General features: G+C 39.6%; 1 protein-coding gene across 2 annotated transcripts in view; it reads right to left on the bottom strand.

Annotated features, from left to right (window-relative positions):
* Positions 1-19,859, bottom strand: part of METAP2 (methionyl aminopeptidase 2) — a 39,997-nt gene that overhangs the window by 3,929 nt on the left and 16,209 nt on the right. For both annotated transcript variants that reach the window (XM_032298433.1, XM_032298441.1), the window contains exons 5-8: positions 15,955-16,116; positions 15,043-15,224; positions 14,074-14,168; positions 5,358-5,454 (exon numbers count right to left, since the gene is read on the bottom strand). In XM_032298433.1, coding sequence (XP_032154324.1) covers positions 5,358-5,454; positions 14,074-14,168; positions 15,043-15,224; positions 15,955-16,116 — 536 coding nt within the window. The remainder of the gene's footprint in view (positions 1-5,357; positions 5,455-14,073; positions 14,169-15,042; positions 15,225-15,954; positions 16,117-19,859) is intronic.

Genomic DNA, 19,859 nt, shown 5'->3' with positions numbered 1-19,859 from the left:
AGAGGCAGGCTGCTGTAATTCGAAAGCAGTGTATTGGTGCTATGGTTTGAATGTATCCCCCAAAGTTCATGTCTTGGGAACCTCATCCCCAATGTGATAGTGTTGGGAGGTGGGACCTAATGGGAGGAGTTTGGGCCATGGAGGCACCACTCTCCAATGAATTCATGCCATTATCTCAGGAGTGGGTTCTTTATAAAGGACGAGTTACCACCCTTTTTTTTGGAGACAGAATCTCTCTCTGTCGCCCAGGCTGGACTGCAGTGGCATGATCTCAGCTCACTGCAACCTCCGCCTCCTGGGTTCAAGCGATTCTCCTGCCTCAGCCTCCTGAGTAGCTGGGACTACAGTAGAGATGGGGTTTCACCCTGTTATCCAAGATGGTCTCAATTTCCTGACCTTGTGATCTGCCCATCTCAGCCTCTCAAAGTGTTAGGATTACAGGTATGAGCCACCACGCCCAGCCTGAGCTTGATCACTTCTTGCTCTTTCTCTCACACTTTTCATTGCTCTTCTGCCTAATGCCATGGGACGATGCAGCAAGACGACTCTCACCAGATGCCAGTCCCTCAATCTTCCCAGCCTCCACAACTGTGAGAAATCAATTTCTGTTCTTTATAAATTACCCAGTCTCAGGTATTCTGCTGTAGCAGCACAAAACGGACTAAGAAAATGAGACTGAACATCTTCTGGAATGCTGGTGATATTCTATTTCTTGCTGAGTGAAGTTACACAGCTTTTGCAATTGAGAAGTTGAGTTTTTATGCCTTGTATATTTTGTGTTACTATTTCAAATTTTAAAAAAGGGCTTAAAATGGCCATGGGCGGTGGCTGCAGTGAACTGGGATAGCACCACTGTACTCCAGCCTGGGTGACAGAGGGAGGCCAGTCTCAAAAACAAGGCGGGGGGGAGGGGCTTAAAAAATCTAGGTCTATCTCGTAACAGTTTACTGCTATGTTCAGGCAAAAGAAAAAAAAAATCTAGGTCTACAGTGCTAGAATCCTCAGTATGAGCTACCTTTCTTCTAGAGAGGAATTAAGTAGTCTGAAGCAATGAACAAGTATGTTACAAACTTAGTGGGGTGGCAAGAAAACTCAATTTGCTCTTCACAAAAACCTTCTTATATAAATGTGTGAAATTTGTCAGACTCAAAATGGAGGCAGTAATGTTAAGAAAACTCTGACAAACAGAGCTAGGGAAAGCCATGAAGAGAGAATTCTCGTGTTTGTATGCCTGATAATGAAGATGACTACAAAAACCATAATCTTGCCCAAAGACCACTGCAACCTTCCACAAAAAAATACTCTGAAAAAAAATAAAAAAAACTTCTTCGAGGACATCTGCCCAACAACTGCTCACCCAACCTCAGACTGGCGTCACTCTTGTTATCAGTCTTTGGAGCCAAGGATAATTATTTCAAAACAGTTATGTCACCCTAATTTTTGTCATTAAAAACCTCTGCCTTCCTTACCTCCCTGAATATGCACAAGTTTCCTATGGCATTCCCACTGCAATGCTCTATTCCCAAACAAACATCAGTTTCTTGTAGAGAGACTCTCTCTGTTTAGGTTGACAAATAACTAGCTTATTGTAAAATTCAAATCTTGCAAACTGACCCTTACAAGCCAATCATTTTTTAAGAAAGTTTCTTAGCCATACCAACCTAACATGTTAGTTACACAGAAGAATGAGAGTACAGGGTAATTCATTTTTTACTTATGCAGATTGTAAGAGCACAGGCTAATTCTGGGGCCAGTAGTTTGTAACAATCACTTTTTAATTCTACAGCTTCCTGATGAAAGGAGATTAAGCACTCCTTTGATGGCCCAGTTGTGCTATGTGGTTTTTTTGTTTGTTTCTGAATGTTCAACAGAGTTCATTTCTTCATCTTCCTAGTATTATGATTTTTTCACATCCTCTCTGCTTAAACTATTAAAAATGGATTTTGCCTCAAACTAAGAACCCTGATCAATACAATAACAGGCATCAAAAGAGGGGCACTGAAATAATGGAACCTAAAATGTTACATTTGCTTAGTGGAAGACGTAAGAGGGTAGATATGAAAAATCCCAATGTTGCGGCCAGGTGTGGTGGCTCACGCCTGTAATCCCAGCACTTTGGGAGGCTGAGGTGGACGGATCACCTGATGTTGGGAGTTCAAGACCAGCCTGACCAACAAGGAGAAACCCAGTCTCTACTAAAAATACAAAATTGGCTGGGTGTGGTGGCCCATGCCTGTAATCCCAGCTACTCAGGAGGCTGAGGTAGGAGAATCGCTTGAACCCAGGAGGCAGAGGTTGCAGTGAGCTAAAATCACGCCACTGCACTCCAGCCTGGGCAGCAAGAGTGAAACTCCGTCTAAAAAAAAAATCCCAATGTTGCAGGCTGGAATTATTATGCAGTGACTATAAACATCAAGTCAAATTGTCACCTACTATACCTTGAAAGGCAGACCACATACCAAACAAGTTGTAGAATTAGGAGAAAATGAAAGGAAAAAGAGAAGACACTGGCATATGTGTTGGCTGGTGTCAGAATTTACAAAAATTTCAGCAAATTCTCAAAAAAGAGAAATAACTCATTCTAGAAGCAGTCTTCAAGCAGACTACTACAGTTTGTACTCCAAGTTGACCTAAGAGTCACAAATTTGGAACTAATAGATTCTGTTTATTTGCAGCAGTGAACCCAGAAATCAGAAGGCCCATGTTCCAGACCCATAAATTCCTCAAATTAACTTGGCATTTATGCTGTTAATCTCAGCTTCCTTTGGGGTAAGAATCTTGCTTCTGGGGAGCTCATAAAGTGTTAATAGAAGCAGCAAGTCCTAAAACTGGTTATAAGCTATTTAAAGAACTAGACAAAACATTTTCCAAAGAAAAGCACACTGGAAATGGGATATTCTAAATTCTAGCCTTTAAAAATCTTTTGGCTGTCCTTATGGCTTTGACTGGACACAAAGAAAAGTATGTTCACTCTTAAACATAGTAAATTTAAGCCATGTCTTAATGTAGAAATGAATTTTTAAAATTTCACATAACAATAAGTAAAAGCCAAAAGTAGAATATGTGAGTCATAGAAGAATATCTAGTGCTAGGATTTTTATTGTCCTCCACACATGCTTTCACACTGAGAGGAGCCACTAGGGAAAGGCTGAGTATGCAGAGAAAAGGGGTAATAAGATGGTATCTCAAAGGAGGTGGGAGGATTTACACGGAAAAGAAGATCCTTAAAGCAGTGTTTGAACTAACAATTTAAAAAAAAAAATGCTATATAAAAAAAAGAGTATTTCTTCCTCAAAGAAGAGAGAAAAAAACATAAGAATAGGGAGAAAGTGGGTTTTCTTTATGCAACACGGCAAAAAAGTTAAAGAGTGTTAGGATTGTTTGGCTATTTTTCTTATTAGCTAAGTAATTTCCTGAGATATGAAGAACGATTTGAGAAGAACCTGAATAAGCACTGTATTAGTGGCACTAATCCCAGAACTGGGGTGAGAAGGGGAAAGAATAACAAATAATTGTTGAATACTTAATAAATTCCAGCACTATCATATAATTTACATTTCTCAAAATAAACTAGATGCCATTAATCCTATTACAGTCAACAAACTTGGGTATTCAGATTATAGGATTTATCTAAGACTCCAAGTAAAAACTGCCTGAACCCAAAGTATGTTTTCTTCACTATTCCCCACCTCCTACCTAAGTGTGAGTAACATCAAGAGTATTCTGGGCTGGGCATAGTGGCTCATGCCTGTAACCCCAACACTTTAGGAGGCCAAGGTGGGCAGATCATCTGAGGTCGGGAGTTCAAGACCAGCCTGACCAACATGGGAAAAAAAAAATCCAAAAATTAGCCGGCATAGTGACACACACCTGTAATCCCACCTACTCTGGAAGGCTGAGCTTGTAGTGAGCCAAAAATGCACCACTGCATTCCAGTCTGTGCAACAGAGTGAGACTCTGTCTCAATAAATAAATAAACAAACAAACAAACTGCTTTGCACTTGTGTGTTCACAGAATTAGAGGTCTTTAACAGAATATCTGAAAATCAAAGTAATAAGGAAGTTAAAGATACGGATGAGAGAGACGAATTAAAGCTGCTGACACAGGGTCTAGGCAGGAGGAAGGGAAATGAAACCATGAAGAACATTGACATGTCCGAATATCTTGATATAACAAAGCATATACATTAGAAATAAAGAGAAATAGAAATAAAAAAGTAAGGAAATGAAAGAGCTGCAAACAAAGATTAGCTATTGTTTAAGAGTCTAAGATTGGGCTGGGAGCAGTGGTTAATGCCTGTAATCCCAGCACTTAGGGAGGTCAAGGCAGATGGACAATCACCTGAACCTGGAGTGTAAGTCGAGATCATGGGCAATATGCTGAAACCTGTCACTACTTTTAAAGAAATACAAAAATTAGCCAGGAGTGATACTGCTCATCTGTAGTCCCAGCTACTCCAGAGGCTGAGAGGTGGAGTGCTTGAGCAAGGGGGTTGAGCTGTGACCATGCCACTCTACTCCTGCCTGGCAACAGAGGAAGGCTGTCTTTTTTTCAGATGAAGTCTTGTTCAGTCACCCAGGCTGGAGTGCAATAGCACAATCTCATCTCACTGCAACCTCTGCCTCCCAGGTTCAAGTGATTCTCCTGCCTCAGCCTGCCAAGTAGCTAGGATTACAGTTGTGTGCCATCACGACCAGCTAGTTTTTTTTGTATTTAGTAGAGACGGGGTTTCACCATGTTGGTCAGGCTGATCTTGAACTCCTGACCTCAGATGACCCACCTGCCTAGGCTTCCCAAAGTGCTGGAATTACAGGCGTGAACCACCAAGCCCAGCAGACTCTGTCTTAAAAAGAAAGAAAAGGGCTGTGCACCTGTAGTGCCAGATACCTGGAAGGGCTAAGGTAGGAGGATTGCTTAAACCTGGGAGGTTGAAGCTACAGTGAGCCATGATTGCACCACTGAGCTCCAGCCTGGATGACAGAGTGAGACCCTGTCTTTAAAAAACAAACAAACAAAACGAAAAACAACATCAAAAAATCACAATGAGGAGTCAACAATGGCAAGAGTCCTGTCTTCTATCAGTCTTGATTTTACTAGTCACAGAAAATCTGCTCCAAATCTTGGCTGCCCTAGTATAATTCCTCAGGTGTTTATCACTAACAGAGTGGCTTGGCAATAGTTTCCAGTTAGTTATAGCAGTACTCCTATCATGTACCATGCTCTAAGCAGGTCATTTCCCCATTTTCTTTCCTTGTGTTTCCAAGATATAAACATGAAGCAGCTAACCCAAAGAAAGCACTCAGCAATAGTTTGTAAAAATCAACTGCAAAATAAGATGCATTTTAAAAGAACATACCTTGATATGTCTTCCCATCTATTTCAACTTCATAGGACTCCATAACTTCTTGGATGGCCTCACCAACATCACATAGACGAACATCAATTCCAGCACACTAAAAAAAGAATAATGTATGCTTTATTATCCAAAGTGCAAAATTTTCATAGCAATATTTTTTAAATAACATTTAAAAATAAGGGACAATCAAAAAAACTGCTTTGTACATTATAACTTCCTGTTTAAAATACTTTGCAGAGGATTATGGGAGGATGGTGAAGTATTAAGCACCAGGAATCTGTGTCCCTACATAGACAACAAGTGCTCTGACAAAATCTGTCTGATGTAACTACTTGGGAACTCTGGAGTCTACTGAAGCCTTGCAATTTCCAGGGGAATAATGGGATGGTCAAATGTGGTTAATTTCCATCCATTTTAGCTCTTAGCACAGTAGCAGTGCCACTACCTACCCTTCCATAAGCTCATGGTTGGCTTGTGTTCCTGGAACAATATGCACACAGCTTGGGGGTATCTGGGTAGACAAAACAAACTTTGCCCAAATGCTAGCAATCCCTGGTTGCTGCTCCGGGTCACGAAGGTGCAGATACAGAAGTGGCCATTGTTGTTGCATCTGTCCTCGTAGTTGCAAACCTCAGTCCCTACCCCTCTGGCCGAAGTGACTTCTAGGGGATTTCCAAGTGGTGAGCACTCTTTCCCCTCCACTCCCTCACACTTGGCATGGCCTCCAGCCCACACTCATTTTTCTTTTTCTCTTCCTTTGGGGTCAGATATTAAAGACTAGATCATTCAAAAACAACTGCATGTACAAGAAAATTTTAAAGTGAGCACACACGCCCAGGGAAAGACCTGAGAAAACCTAAAGTGTACACCTCGGGTGGATCCTTGGCAGAGACTGACGACAAGAATCAAAAACAAAACAAAACAAAACAAAACAAAGTCTAAAATAATTGCTGGGGAAGGGGGAATATCTGATTTCCAGAATTACTATATTACATTCAAATATGCAGTGTTCAACAAAAACAAGGCATACAAGGAAATAAGAACACCCATTCAAAGGAAAATAATAAATCGACAGAAACTATCCCTGAAAAAAAAAAAAAAATCTGATGGCAGATCTACTACTAAACACTTCAAAACAGTTCTTCTAAAGATGCTTAAAAAAATTAAAGGAAGACAATGAAAGAGTCAATAAATATATATATATATATGAACAAAATGAAAATATCAACAAAGTAATAGAAAACCTAAAACAAAAAAAAATTTCTGGAGTTGAAAAGAACAGTAACTAAAATGAAAAATTCACAAGAAGAATTCAAAAGTACTTGAGCAGACAAAAAAAAAAAAAAAAAAAAGAACCAGCAAACTTGAAGGTAAAAGACAAGAGAAATTATCAAGTCTAAGATTTAAAAAAAAGATTAAAGTGAACAGAACCTCAGGGACCTGTATATCAAAAGTAAACCTATATATGCATTATGGAAATTTTCAGAAGGAGAAAGGGAAGCAGAATATTTGAAAAAATAATGGCTGAAAACTCCCCACATTTGATGAAATACAAGAATATATATAAACATCCAAGAAGTTCAAAGAACTCAAAGATGAACTCAAAGAAAACTCTCCACACAAAACTCCCTTTGAAAGCCGGCACTAAACAAGGATGCCCTCTCTCTCTCACCACTCCTATTCAATATAGTATTAGAAGTTCTAGTCAGAGCAATCAGGCAGGAAAAAGAAATAAAGGGTATTCAATTAGGAAAGGAGGAAGTCAAATTGTCTCTATTTGCAGACGACACAATTGTATATTTAGAAGACCCCATTGTCTCAGCCCAAAATCTCCTTAAACTGATAAGCAACTTCATCAAAGTCTCAAGATACAAAATCAATGTGCAGAAATCACAAGCATTCCTATACACCAATAACAGACTAACAGAGAGCCAAACCAAGAGTGAACTCCCATCACAATTGCTACAAAGAGAATAAAATACCTAGGAATACAACTAACAAAGGATGTAAAGGACCTCTTCAAGGAGAACTATAAACCACTGCTCAAGGAAGTATGAGAGGACATAAACAGATGGAAAAGCATTCCATGCTCATGGTTAGGAAGAATCAATATCATGAAAATCACCATTCTGCCCAAAGTAATTTATAGATTCAATGCTATCTCCATCAAGCTACCAATGACCTTCTTCACAGAACTGGAAAAAAACACCTTAAACTTCATATGGAACCAAAGAGAGCCCACATAGCCAAGACAATCCTAAGCAAAAAGAACAAAGCTGGAGGCATCAAGCTACCTGACTTCAAACTATACTATAAGGCTACAGGAATCAAAAGAGCATGGTACTGGTACCAAAACAGAGATATAGACCAATGGAACAGAACAGAGGCCTCAGAAGTAATGCCACATATCTACAACCATCTGATCTTTGACAAACCTGACAAAAACAAGCAATGGGGAAAGGATTCCCTGTTTAGTAAATGGTGTTGGGAAAACTGGCTAGCCATCTGCAGAAAGCTGAAACTGGACCCTTTCCTGACACCTTACACTAAAATTAACTCCAGATAGATTAAAGACTTACACATAAGACCTAACACCATGAAAACCCTAGAAGAAAACCTAGGCAAAACCATTCAGGACATAGGCGTAGGCAAGGACTTCAGGACCAAAACACCAAAAGCATTGGCAACAAATGCCAAAATAGATAAATGGGATCTAATTAAACTCCAGAGTTTCTGCACAGCAAAAGAAACAATCAGAGTGAACTGGCAACCAACAGAATGGGAAAAAAATTTTTGCAATCTACCCATCTGACAAAGGGCTAATATCCAGAATCTACAAAGAACAAAAACAGATTTACAAGAAAAAAAAAACAAACCCATTCAAAAGTGGGCGAAGGATATGAACAGACACTTTTGAAAAGAAGACATATATGAGGCCAACAAACAAAAAATGCTCATCACCACTGGTCATTAGAGAAATGCAAACCAAAACCACACTGAGATACCACCTCATGCCAGTTAGAATGACAATCATTAAAAAATCTGGTGACAACAGATGCTGGAGAGGATGTGGAGAAATAGGAACACTTTTACACTGTTGGTGGGAATGTAAATTAGCTCAACCATTGTGGAAGACAGTGTGGCAATTCCTCAAGGATCTAGAAATAGAAATTCCATTTGACCCAGCAACCTCATTACTGGGTATATACCCAAAGAACTATAAATCATTCTACTATAAAGACACATGCACACATGTTCATTGCAGCCCTGTGTATAAGAGCAAAGACCCAAATGCCCATCGATGATAGACTGGACAACAAAAATGTGGCACATATACATCATGGAATACTACGTAGCCATAAAAAACAATGGGTTTGAGTCCTTTGTAGGGACATGGACGAATCTGGAAACCATCATCTTGGCTAACTGACACAAAAACAGAAAGTCAAACACCGCATGTTCTCACTCATAGGCAGGTGTTGAATAATGAGAACACATGGACACAAGGAGGGGAGCATCACACACTGGGGTCTGTTGGGGGTGGCTAGGAGAGGGACAGCAGGGGGTGGGAAGGTTGGGGAGGCATAACATGGGAAGAAATGCCAGATATAGGTGACGAGGGGATGAAGGCAGCAAACCACCTTGCCATGTATGTACCTATGCAACAATCATGCATGATCTACACATGTACCCCAGAACCTGAAGTAGAAAAAAAAAAAAAAAAACTTTCTAAAGGACAAAGAGGGAAACATGAAAGCAACAAGAAAGAAGTGATTCACTATATACAAGGAATGCTCAATTAGACTTAAGCACATTTCACACTAGAAACTTTGGAGGCTAGAAGGCAGCAGTGCAACATATTCAAAGTGCTAACTAAAAGAAAAAAGTTGTCACCCATGAATCCTATCTGGGAAAACTGTCCTTCAAAAGTGAGAAAGAAATCAGGCTGGGTGTGGTGGTTCATGTTGTAATCCCAGCACATTGGAAAGCCAAGGTGGGAATCACTTGAACCCAGGAATTCAAGACCAGCCTGGCCAACAAAGTGAGACCCCCATCTCTACAAAAAGTTTTAAAAATTCGCAAGGCATTGTGGCACATGCCTATAGTTTCAGATACTTGGGGAACTGAGGTGGGAGGATTTCGAGGTGGCTCATGCCTGTAATCCCATCACTTTGGGAGGCCGAAGCGGGTGAATCATGAGGTCAGGAGTTTAAGACCATCCTGGCTAACACGGTGAAACCCTAACTCTACTAAAAATACAAAAATTAGCCGGGCGTGGTGGCATGTCCCTGTAATCCCAGCTACTCAGGAGGCTGAGGCAGGAGAATCACTTGAACCCAGGAGGCAGAGGTTGCAGTGAGCCGAGATTGCACCACTACACTCCAGTCTGGGTCACAGAGCAAGACTCTGTTTCAAAAAAAAAAAAAAAGCAAATCAAATTCAATTGCACATTAAAAGAAATACACCATGGCTTAGTGGGATTTATTCGTGAAATTCAAAGATGGTTCAACATATGAAAAACAGATTAACAGAATGAAGAAAAATAACCACATGACCATCTGAATAGGTGCGAAAAAAGCATCTGAAAAAATTCAATGAACAAACTAAGAACAGAAGTAAAACACCTCAATATAATAAGAAAAGCCATCTACGAAAAACCTACAGCTAACATCATACTCAATGATGAAAGATTGAAAGCTTTCCTCTAAGATCACAAACAAAGCAAGGAAGACTATCCACTTTTGCCGGTTTTACTCAACATAGGTCAGAACAATCAGGCAAGAAAAGAATAAAAAGGCATCTAATTGGGAAGAAAGTAAAACTATCTTTGTTCACAGATTACATGATCTTACCTGTGGAAAACCCTAAAGATTCCACACAAAAGAAGTGTCAGAATAAATGCATTCAACCAAGTACAGGATACAAAATCAAAACATAAAAATCAGTTGCATTTCTACATACTAACAATGGGCATTCTGAAAAGGAAATTACAAAAATAATTCCATTAACAACAGCTCAAAAAAAAAAAAAAATTAGGAATTAACCAAGAAGTTGAAAGGCATACAATGAAAACTACAAAACGTTGTTGAAATAAATTAAAGACATAAATGGTAACACATCCAATATGGTTTGAGTCTGTGTCTTCCCCCAAATCTCATTTCAAATTGTAATCGCCATGTGTCAAGGGAGGGAGGTGACAGGATCATGAGGATGGTTCCCCCATGTTGGTCTCATAATAAAAGTTCTCACAAGACCTGATAGTTTTATAAGCACCTAACATTTCCTCTCTTGCAGTTTTCTCTCCTGCTGCCTTGTGAAGAAGGTCCTTGTTTCCTCTTTGCCTTTCACCTCGATTCTAAGTTTCCTAAGGCCTCCCCAGCCATGTGGAACTGTGAATAACTAAACTTCTTTCCTTTATGAATTACCCAGTCTCAGGTATTTCTTTATAGTAGTATGAAAATGGACTAATACAACATCTCATGTCTATGGATTAGAAGACTTATTGTTAAAATATCAATACCATCTGAAGCCATTTACACATTCAACACAATCCCTATCAAAATCCACTTGGTGGTTTTTGCAGAAAAAAAAAGAAAGATCCTAAATTTATATGGAATCCCAGGACATCCTAGATAGCCAAACAATTTTGAAAAAGAACAAAGATGGAGAATTTACACTTTTCAATTTCAAAACTTACTATAATGCTATAGTAATCAAAACAATATGGACATCATGCACAGTAGTTAACGCCTATAATCCCAGCACTCTGGGAGGCTGAGGCGGGAAGACTGCTTGAGATCAGTTCAAGGCCAACCTGGGCAACACAGTGAGACTTGTCTCTATAAAAAATAAAATTGCTGGGTATGGTGGCACGAACCTGTAGTCCCAACTACTCAGGAGGATGAGGTATGAGAATTGCTTAGGCCCAGGAGGTATAGGCTGCAGTGAGTCAAGAGCATCGCACTGTGATCCAGCCTGGGTAACAGAGCAAGACCCTGTCTCAAAACCAAAACCAAAGCAAACCAAAAAAACCCAAACCCAGTGTGGTACTAGCATACAGACAGACATGTAAACCCATAAAATAAAATGAAGAGCTCAGAAATAAACCCTTACTTACAAAGACAAATGATTCCTTTTTTTTTTTTTTTTTTTTGGACAGGGTCACCCAGGGTGGAATACAGTGGTGTAATCTTGGCTCACTGCAACTTCAATTGCCCTGGGCTCACATGATCCTCCTACCAGAGCCTCCTGAGTAGCTGGGACCACAAGGGTGCACCATTACACCTGGCTAATTTGTTTAATTTTTTGTAGAGATAAGGTCTTGCTATCTTGCCCAGGCTGGTCTTTAATTCCTGAGCTAGTGATTCTCCTACCTCGGCCTCCAAAAGTGCTAAGATTACATGCATGAGCCACTGCGCCTGGCCCAGATGAGCTTTAACAAGGGTGTCAAGCCCATTCAGTAGCAAAAGAACAGTCTTAACAAATGGTGCTGGGAAAACTAGACATGTGCACACAAAATACTGAATATGGACCCTCAACACCATATAAAAAAATTAACTCAAAATGGATCAAAGACCTAAGTTTAAGACCTGAAACTATAAATACCTTAAAAGGAAACAGAGTAAAAGCTTTATGACATTAGATTTAGCAATGATTTATTGGATATGACACCAAAGGCACAGGCAACAAATGAAAAAATAGACAAACCGGACATCATAAAAATCTAAACATTTTATCCTTCACAACACAATATCTGGAGTAAAAAGGCAACCCAGAAAATGACAAAAAAATTTTCAAATAATATATCTGATACAGGATTAATATTCAAAATCTATAAAGAATTCCTAAAACTCAACAACAAATGACTCAATTCAAAAATAGGCAAAGAGCTGGGTACAGTGGCTCATGCCTGATATCCCAGCACTGTGGGACGCTGAGGTGAGGGGATGGCTTGAGCCCAGGAATTCAAGACCTACCTCGGTAACATAGCAAGACTCCCGCAATCTCTACTTTTTTAATTAAAAAAAAAAAAAAATGAAAATGGGCAAAAAACTTGAATGGAAATTTCTCCAAAGATATAAAAAACTACCCAGAAAATAGTGTTAGTGATGAAATGGAAAAATTGGAACCCTTCCTTTTGTACTGTTGGTGGGAATGTAAAATGGTACAGCCATCGTGGAAAGCAGTATAGAAGATACTCAAAAAGTTTTAAAAAATGTAATTACCAGCTGATTCAACAAATCCACTTCTGAATATATCCAAAAGAATTGAAAACAGATCTTGAAGAGATATTTGTACACCCATATTCATAGCAGCAATATTCACAATGCTAACACATGGGAGCAATCCAAGTGTCCATCAATGGATGAATGGATAAGCAAAAATGTGGTATATAAAAATGTATTGTTTGTAGCATATGTCAGAATTTACTTCCTTAATTATGACATATGCTACAACATAGGTGAACCTTGAGTACATTGTGCTAAGTGAAATAAACCAGTCACAAAATCACAAATACTACATGACATATTTAAAACCATACATAGTAGAATGGTGGTTGCCAAGGTAGGGGGAGAAGAGGAAATCGGGAGTTATTGTTTAATGAGGACTGAGTTTTCAGTTTTACAACATAAAAAGAGTAAACAGAGATGAATGGTAATGATGGTTGCACAATATTATAAGTTTACTTAATACCAATGAACAACATACTGAAAAATGGCTGGGTGTGGATGGCTCACACCTGTAATCCCAGCACTTTGAGAGGTCAAGGCAGGCAGATCACAAGGTCAGGAGTTCGAGACCAGCCTGGCTAATATGGTGAAATCCCGTCTCTACTACAAATACAAAAATTAGCCAGACATGGTGGCAGGCACCTGTAGTCCCAGCTACTCAGGAGGCTGAGGCAGGAGAATCGCTTGAACCCGGGGGCGGAGGTTGCAGTGAGCCAAAATTGCACCACTGTGCTCCAGCCTGGGCAAAGACAGACTCCATCTCAAAAAAAAAAAAAAAAAAAAGTTAATATGGTAAATTTTATGTAATGTCTATTTTAATTGCACCCCCCACCCAAAAAAAAAACTGCGTGGAGAAAAGCTGGGCTGTACCAGGGCTTGGGGGAAAAAGAGGAATGAATCCATTTGAATCAGGTGAGCACAGATGATTTTGGTGGCAGTGAAAATACTCTATATGATACTATAATGGTAGATGCATGTCATTATATATTTCAAACCCCTTAGAATGCATAATACTGAGAATGAACCCTAATGTAAACTATGAACTTTGAACAATTATGATGTGGTCAATGTTGGTTCAAATGATTTTAACAAATATACGTTATGTGGTAGGGATGCTGACAACAGAGGAAGTTGGGGAGGGGAGGGTATATGGGAAATCTCTGCACTTTCTGCTCAATTTTGCTGCCAACTTAAAATTGTTCTAAAAAACAACACACATACACACAAATAATCATTGCCAACTGACAGGCAAATATAGATCCAAATTCTGTTTTAATAAATTTTAGCAGGGGAAAAACAAAACACCTTTGGTACACTATAATACAATTACTTGCTTAAAACCACAGAGCAATGGATCGGTTTTGTTCGTCTTAATTACTCAAAGACCTTAAACAGGCCTTAAAAGTACTTAAATGCTGTAAGTGTTTAAAAGACCTTAAAGTGCTCAAAATATGTGAATGAAATGGTGCTTACAGATCACATACCTTTATTCCAGTGTTAGTAGCATCTTTTACAGCTTTTAATAATGCATCATATTTGGGATTAAAAGTGACGGTAAAAGCACAGTCAATAATCCTACCTGAAAGAGAAAATTCCTCTTTTAATTTTACTTATCAGCTAGTCAATTTATCCACTTTATAGCATTTATTCTATTAATCTTGCGAGTTTAACAGAAAAATAGAATGAAGGCTCAAATAAAGGCTGTACTCCAAATACCCAGAGATTATTCATAATCAAAGAGACAAAAAGTAGAAGTATACAAATAATTCAGAATAAAAAGGAATAACTACAGAGTTAGTATGTATTACTCCAAGACAGCATCAATTCAGTGCTCACCCTGGCAGTTATACAAACATATAAACAGAAACAAAACGAATGCAAGAAAAGACTAGGGAAATGAGGAATAGCAACACAGGGCAGAGAAAGTATACAGGGCTCTGAATATAGTACTTTCTAACGTAGTGAAACCTTAGCTAAGTATTTAATCTAAGCTTGCTTTCTCGCTTGTAAGTGAGATAACGAGGTGCTTACCTGATCGGGTTTTGGAGACAATTTGGAAAGCAAACATGTATATGAAGGCTGATAAACTTAAATATACTAAATAAACATTATTATTTGAATAAAAGAGGTATGAAACAATGACCTGAATGAAGAAAGGGAAGATAATGTCTTCCATGCCTTGATACAAAGGGTAATAAACCTCAACTACCCAATAGTTTTCATTTCATTCCACTTTAGCAATATGCTTTCAAGTAAATCTCACAACTGCTTCTCTCTCCTTAAAACTGCACTACATTTTTCTTTAAAATCTGCCTCAACACACCTTTACTAATGAAGTGAGGAAGCAAGAACAAAATTTGGGAGTTCAGTATTTATTTATCACTCCATTTAAGAGAAATAAAAACTAGAGTTTTCAGGAGGAGGCTGGGGTAGTAATTTCTGCAAGAATTTACCACTTATATGTGTTCCAAAGTCTATTTTACAGATGTCATCATACTGTAATACTGTTGTGTCACCGGCATTGGGAGTATAATGGGCAGCACAATTATTGAGAGAACATCCAGTAGGAAATGCCAGGCCTGCATTTAATCCATTCTCTTTTATTAGCTTGCGTGAACAGTCTTCCAACTTTTCACTAAAACAAAAAAAAAAAGGGAATGTGTTTAATTTTTTATTCTTACTCTTATATATTAAAACCATATAGCTCATCACATCCTGAAAGTTAACAAAAAACCTTAAATACTTTCTGAGAATGATCTGAGCACTTTCTGAATATAAATAACAGTTCTCTGATGTTATGAAAACAGCTCATTTTTAGAAGACAAGGAATTTGCTTCCGCCAGAAACTCAGAAAAAACTCAATCCACTTTTAACTAAATTTACTAGAAAATAAGAGTCTAATTTAGACCAATTTAAATGCCGATCTTACTTGTTCATGTTGCATATTTTTTAAATTGTAGGAATCAGAGAATTACATGTGACACTAATCATTTCTCAAAAGGAAAAACTAGAGAAATAATTACTTTGTCTTACTGCATTAACATCATGTTCCGTATTTAAGCAAATGCTCCAGTAATTTTGTATTTCTTAGTATGAATTATTAGATAGCAAAATAACAGATTTCCAGATGGAAAATAAGAATCAGTAGTGACTACATAAGCACAAAACCGGGTGGCTGGAGTGCCAGTGGGTACTCCCCTCCATGGTTTTCTCATAGTGACACTACAATAATGTAGAAGACATTTCTATAACCTTTACTTAAAGATTTAGCAAAGTGGTAAGGAAAGCCAAACATTACAATTGGTGAGTTAGTACTTATCAAATTGTTTTAAAATCATGTTCTTACAAAAAAGTATTCCTTTTACCAGATTTCTATCATTGTCATCCCAGGCTTGATCCAGCTCATCACGTATTTTCTAACTTGTCGATGTGCTTCTGCAGCTTCTCGAAAATCATTCCAAATCTCTTCACTAGCCTGATCTAATGCTTTCTTTTCTTCACTTGTAGTTCTCCAAGCAGCTGTTCGCCTTTAGAGTGGGCATAGAGTACTATTAGTCATTAAGACAGCAGAACAAGCATAAAAGCTGAGGGAGATAAAACTATACTAAGTAATGAGACAGTTCAAATAAAAATACATTACATACTCAGCTTATGTCAACAAAGTTTCTGAAATGCAAAAAGTCAAACACTTGCAACCAGCCCAAATGAAGTTAAAACCTTTTTAAGACTCGTAAGGGAGGAAAAATATCCTGTGATACTTCATTCATAGTCAGAGGAACTAATACCCTGACAACACAAAAAGATAACAAAAGAATCAGAACAGTCTGACAAGAGTCCTAGAATCAGAGTAGGTAGGAAGAAGTCATTCTTCCACTTGAGGTCATAAGTGCTTTAGACTTCAAAGGAGCTTTGCCAACAGGGTAAATACTAATCCAAGAAACTGACCTGAAAATCTGCATATAGTTCCTCAAAACACATATTATATGCTTCTGTAGGGTTTTTCTAATTGTTTGTGTATACAATACATAAGAGGTGTTCTTCCTTGAGAGACATGGCTCAAATTTTAAAACTGCCAGTGCTAACAAATTTCTTTTTGTTTTAAAAGATAGGGTCTCAGCTGGGGGCAGTGGCTCAGACCTGTAATCCCAGCACTTTGGGAGGCCGAGGCAAGTGGATCACCTGAGGTCAGGTGTTTGAGACCAGCCGGGCCAACGTGGTGAAACTCCATCTCTACTAAAAATACAAATATTAGCCGGGCATGGTGGCAAGCACCTGCAGTTCCAGCTACTCCAGAGGCTGAGGCAGGAGAATCGCTTGAGCCTGGGGGGTGGAAGCTGCAGTGAGCTGACATCGCATCACTTCACTCCAGCCTGGGCTTAAGAGTGAAACTCTGTCTCGAGGCGGGGGAGAGAAGAGACAAAGAAACAGGGTCTCACTCTGTCACCCAGGCAGATGCAGTGATGGGATCATACCTCACTGCATCCTCAAACTCCTAGGTTTCTTCTGCCTCAGCTTCTCAAGCAGCTGGGAATAAACAGGTGCATACCACCACACCTAGCTAACCTTAAAAAAAATTTTTTTTTTCAAGAGATGAGGTCTTGCTATTGTTGTCCAGGCTGATCTTGAACTCCTGGCCTTAAGTGATCCTCCTGCCTCAGCCTCCCAAGTGGCTGAGATTACAGGCATTAGCCACCCCACCTGACAGTTTTTCTTTGTTTTGTTTTGACAGAGTTTCGCTCTTGTTACCCAGACTGGAGTGCAATAGTTCACAATCTCGGCTCACCGCAACCTCCGCCTCCTCGGTTCAGGTAATTCTCCTGCCTCAACCTCCTGAGTAGCTGGGATTACAGGCACGTGCCACCATGCCCAGCTGATTTTTTGTATTTTTAGTAGAGACAGGGTTTCACCGTGTTGACCAGGATGGTCTTGATCTCTTGACCTTGTGATCCACCTGCCTCGGCCCCCCCAAAGTGCTGGGATTACAGGAGTGAGCCACCACGCCCGGCCCTGTTGTTTTTTTTTTGAGATGGAATCTTGCTCTGTCATCCAGGCTGGAGTGCAGTGACACAATCCTGGCATTCTGCAATCTCTGCCTCCTGGGTTCAAGCAGTTCTGTCTCAGCCTCCTGAGTAGTTGAGATTACAGACGTGCTAGCGCATGCCTGGCTAATTTTTGTATTTTTAGTAGATACAGGGTTTCACCATGCTGGCCAAGCTGGTCTTGAACTCCTGACCTCGTGATCCACCTGCCTTGGCCTCTCAAAGTGTTGGGATTACAGGCATGAGCCACTGAGAATTTTTTATTCAGTATCTGGGAACGAGATCCATGACTCCTTGTAAGTAGGAAAAACATTAACTGCTTTAAAATGATTCTATTTTTAATCTGTTACAATTTTCTGACATTCTTAAATACTGAATACACAGTTTGCAACTTAGTGATCACGGAGTATAAATTACACAAGTATAAATGTGATACCTTCCAGGAATTACTCCTATTTGCCTCCCCTGCTGTCTGTTTTGTAAATAAAATTTTATTGCAACTTGTGCCCACTCGTTTATGTACTGTCTATAGCTATTTATTTTATTTTTTTGGATTTAAAAAAAAAGAAGGGGAATGTGAGGGCGGCCGCCGGGCCGGACCCGCTCTATAGCTATTTTCATGCTACAATGGCAAAGCTAAGTAACACTCAAGGCCTAAAATATTTACTATATGCCCTTTGAAGAAAAAGTTCAGTCAACTCTGTCCTAAACTACAGACCCTGAGCAGGGTGGGAGGATCATTTGAGGCTAATAGTTCAAGACTAATCTGGGCAACACAGGAAGACTCTGTCTCTACCAAAAAAAAATTAGCTGGGCATAGCCAGGCACAGTGGCTCATGCCTGTAATCCTAGCACTTCAGGAGGCCAAGGGGGGCAGATCACGAGGTCAAGAGTTCAAGACCAGCCTGACCAAGATGGTGAAATCCTGTCTCTACTAAAAATACAAAAATTAGCTAGGCATGATGGTGCATGCTTGTAGTCACAGCTACTTGGGAAGCTGAGGCAGGAGGATCACTTAAACCTGGAGGCGGAGGTTACAGTGAGCCGAGATCATGCCACTGCACTCCAGCCTGGGCAACAAACAGAGTGAGACTCCATCTCAAACAAACAAAAAAAATTAGCTGGGCATTATGGCTCATGCCTTGTAATCCCAGCTACTCAGGAATCTGAGGCAAGAGGATCACTTGAGCCCGGAAGTTCAAGGACACAGTGAGCTATGATCATACCACTAAACCCCAGCCTGGGCAACAGACCGAGTCCCTAAAATCATGCTCAGTCTCTAAAATCATACAATCGGTCAGGCATGGTAACTCACGCCTGTGATCGCAGTACTTTACGAGGCCAAGGTGGGCAGATCACAAGGTTAGGAGATTGAGATCATCTTGGCTAGCATGGTGAAACCCCATCTCTACTAAAAATACAAAAAAATTAGCTGGGCACAGTGGTGTGCCCCTGTAATCCCAGCTAGTCAGGAGGCTGAGGCAGAAGAATCGCTTGAACCCGGGAGACAGAGGTTGCAGCGAGCCAAGATCACGCCACTGCACTCCAAGTGAGACTCTGTCTCAAAAAAATAAATAAAATAAAAAATAAAAATAAATAATACAGTAAAAAGAAATGGGATTAAAGAAATCCTTTGCTCAAAGTCTTGAGTTCAAATTGAAAGTTATTAACAACAAGAGAAACTCAGTGTCAGGGTCTATTAATTCCAGACCCCCTAAAAACAAAGAATATTATTTTCCCACATTTGATCTTATTTTGCTCTTGCTCAGTCAGTTAAACAAAAGTATAGAAATTAAAGCCAGGCAGAGTGGCTTACTCTAATAATCCCAACAATTTGGGGGGCCAAGGTGGGAGGATTGCATGAGGCCAACGTTTCGAGACAATCCAGGGTGACACAGTGAAGCCCTGTCTCTACCAAAAATAAATAAATATATGTATGTATATGTATATACATGATACTCCAGGTGCAGTGGCTCATGCCTATAATCCCAGACATTTGGTAGGCTGAGGCAGGAGGACTGTTTGAGCCCAGAAGTTCAAGATCAGCCTAGGTAACACAGAAAGACTCCATCTCTATAAAAAGAAAAAAACTTTGGCCAGGCAAGGTGGCACAAGCCTGCAGTCCCAGCTATTCAGGAGATGGGTGGGAGAACCCAGAGGTCAAGGCTGAACTGAGTTATGATCTCTCCATTGCACTCCAGTCTGGGTGACAGAAAATTAGCTGGGCATGA

This window comes from Sapajus apella, unplaced genomic scaffold (assembly GCF_009761245.1).
Source record: "Sapajus apella isolate SASKATOON/1434 unplaced genomic scaffold, GSC_monkey_1.0 scaffold2, whole genome shotgun sequence".
Lineage (NCBI taxonomy): Eukaryota > Metazoa > Chordata > Mammalia > Primates > Cebidae > Sapajus > Sapajus apella.
Note: the sequence above shows the minus strand (reverse complement) of the source record. Positions and strands in the feature narration are given on the sequence as shown.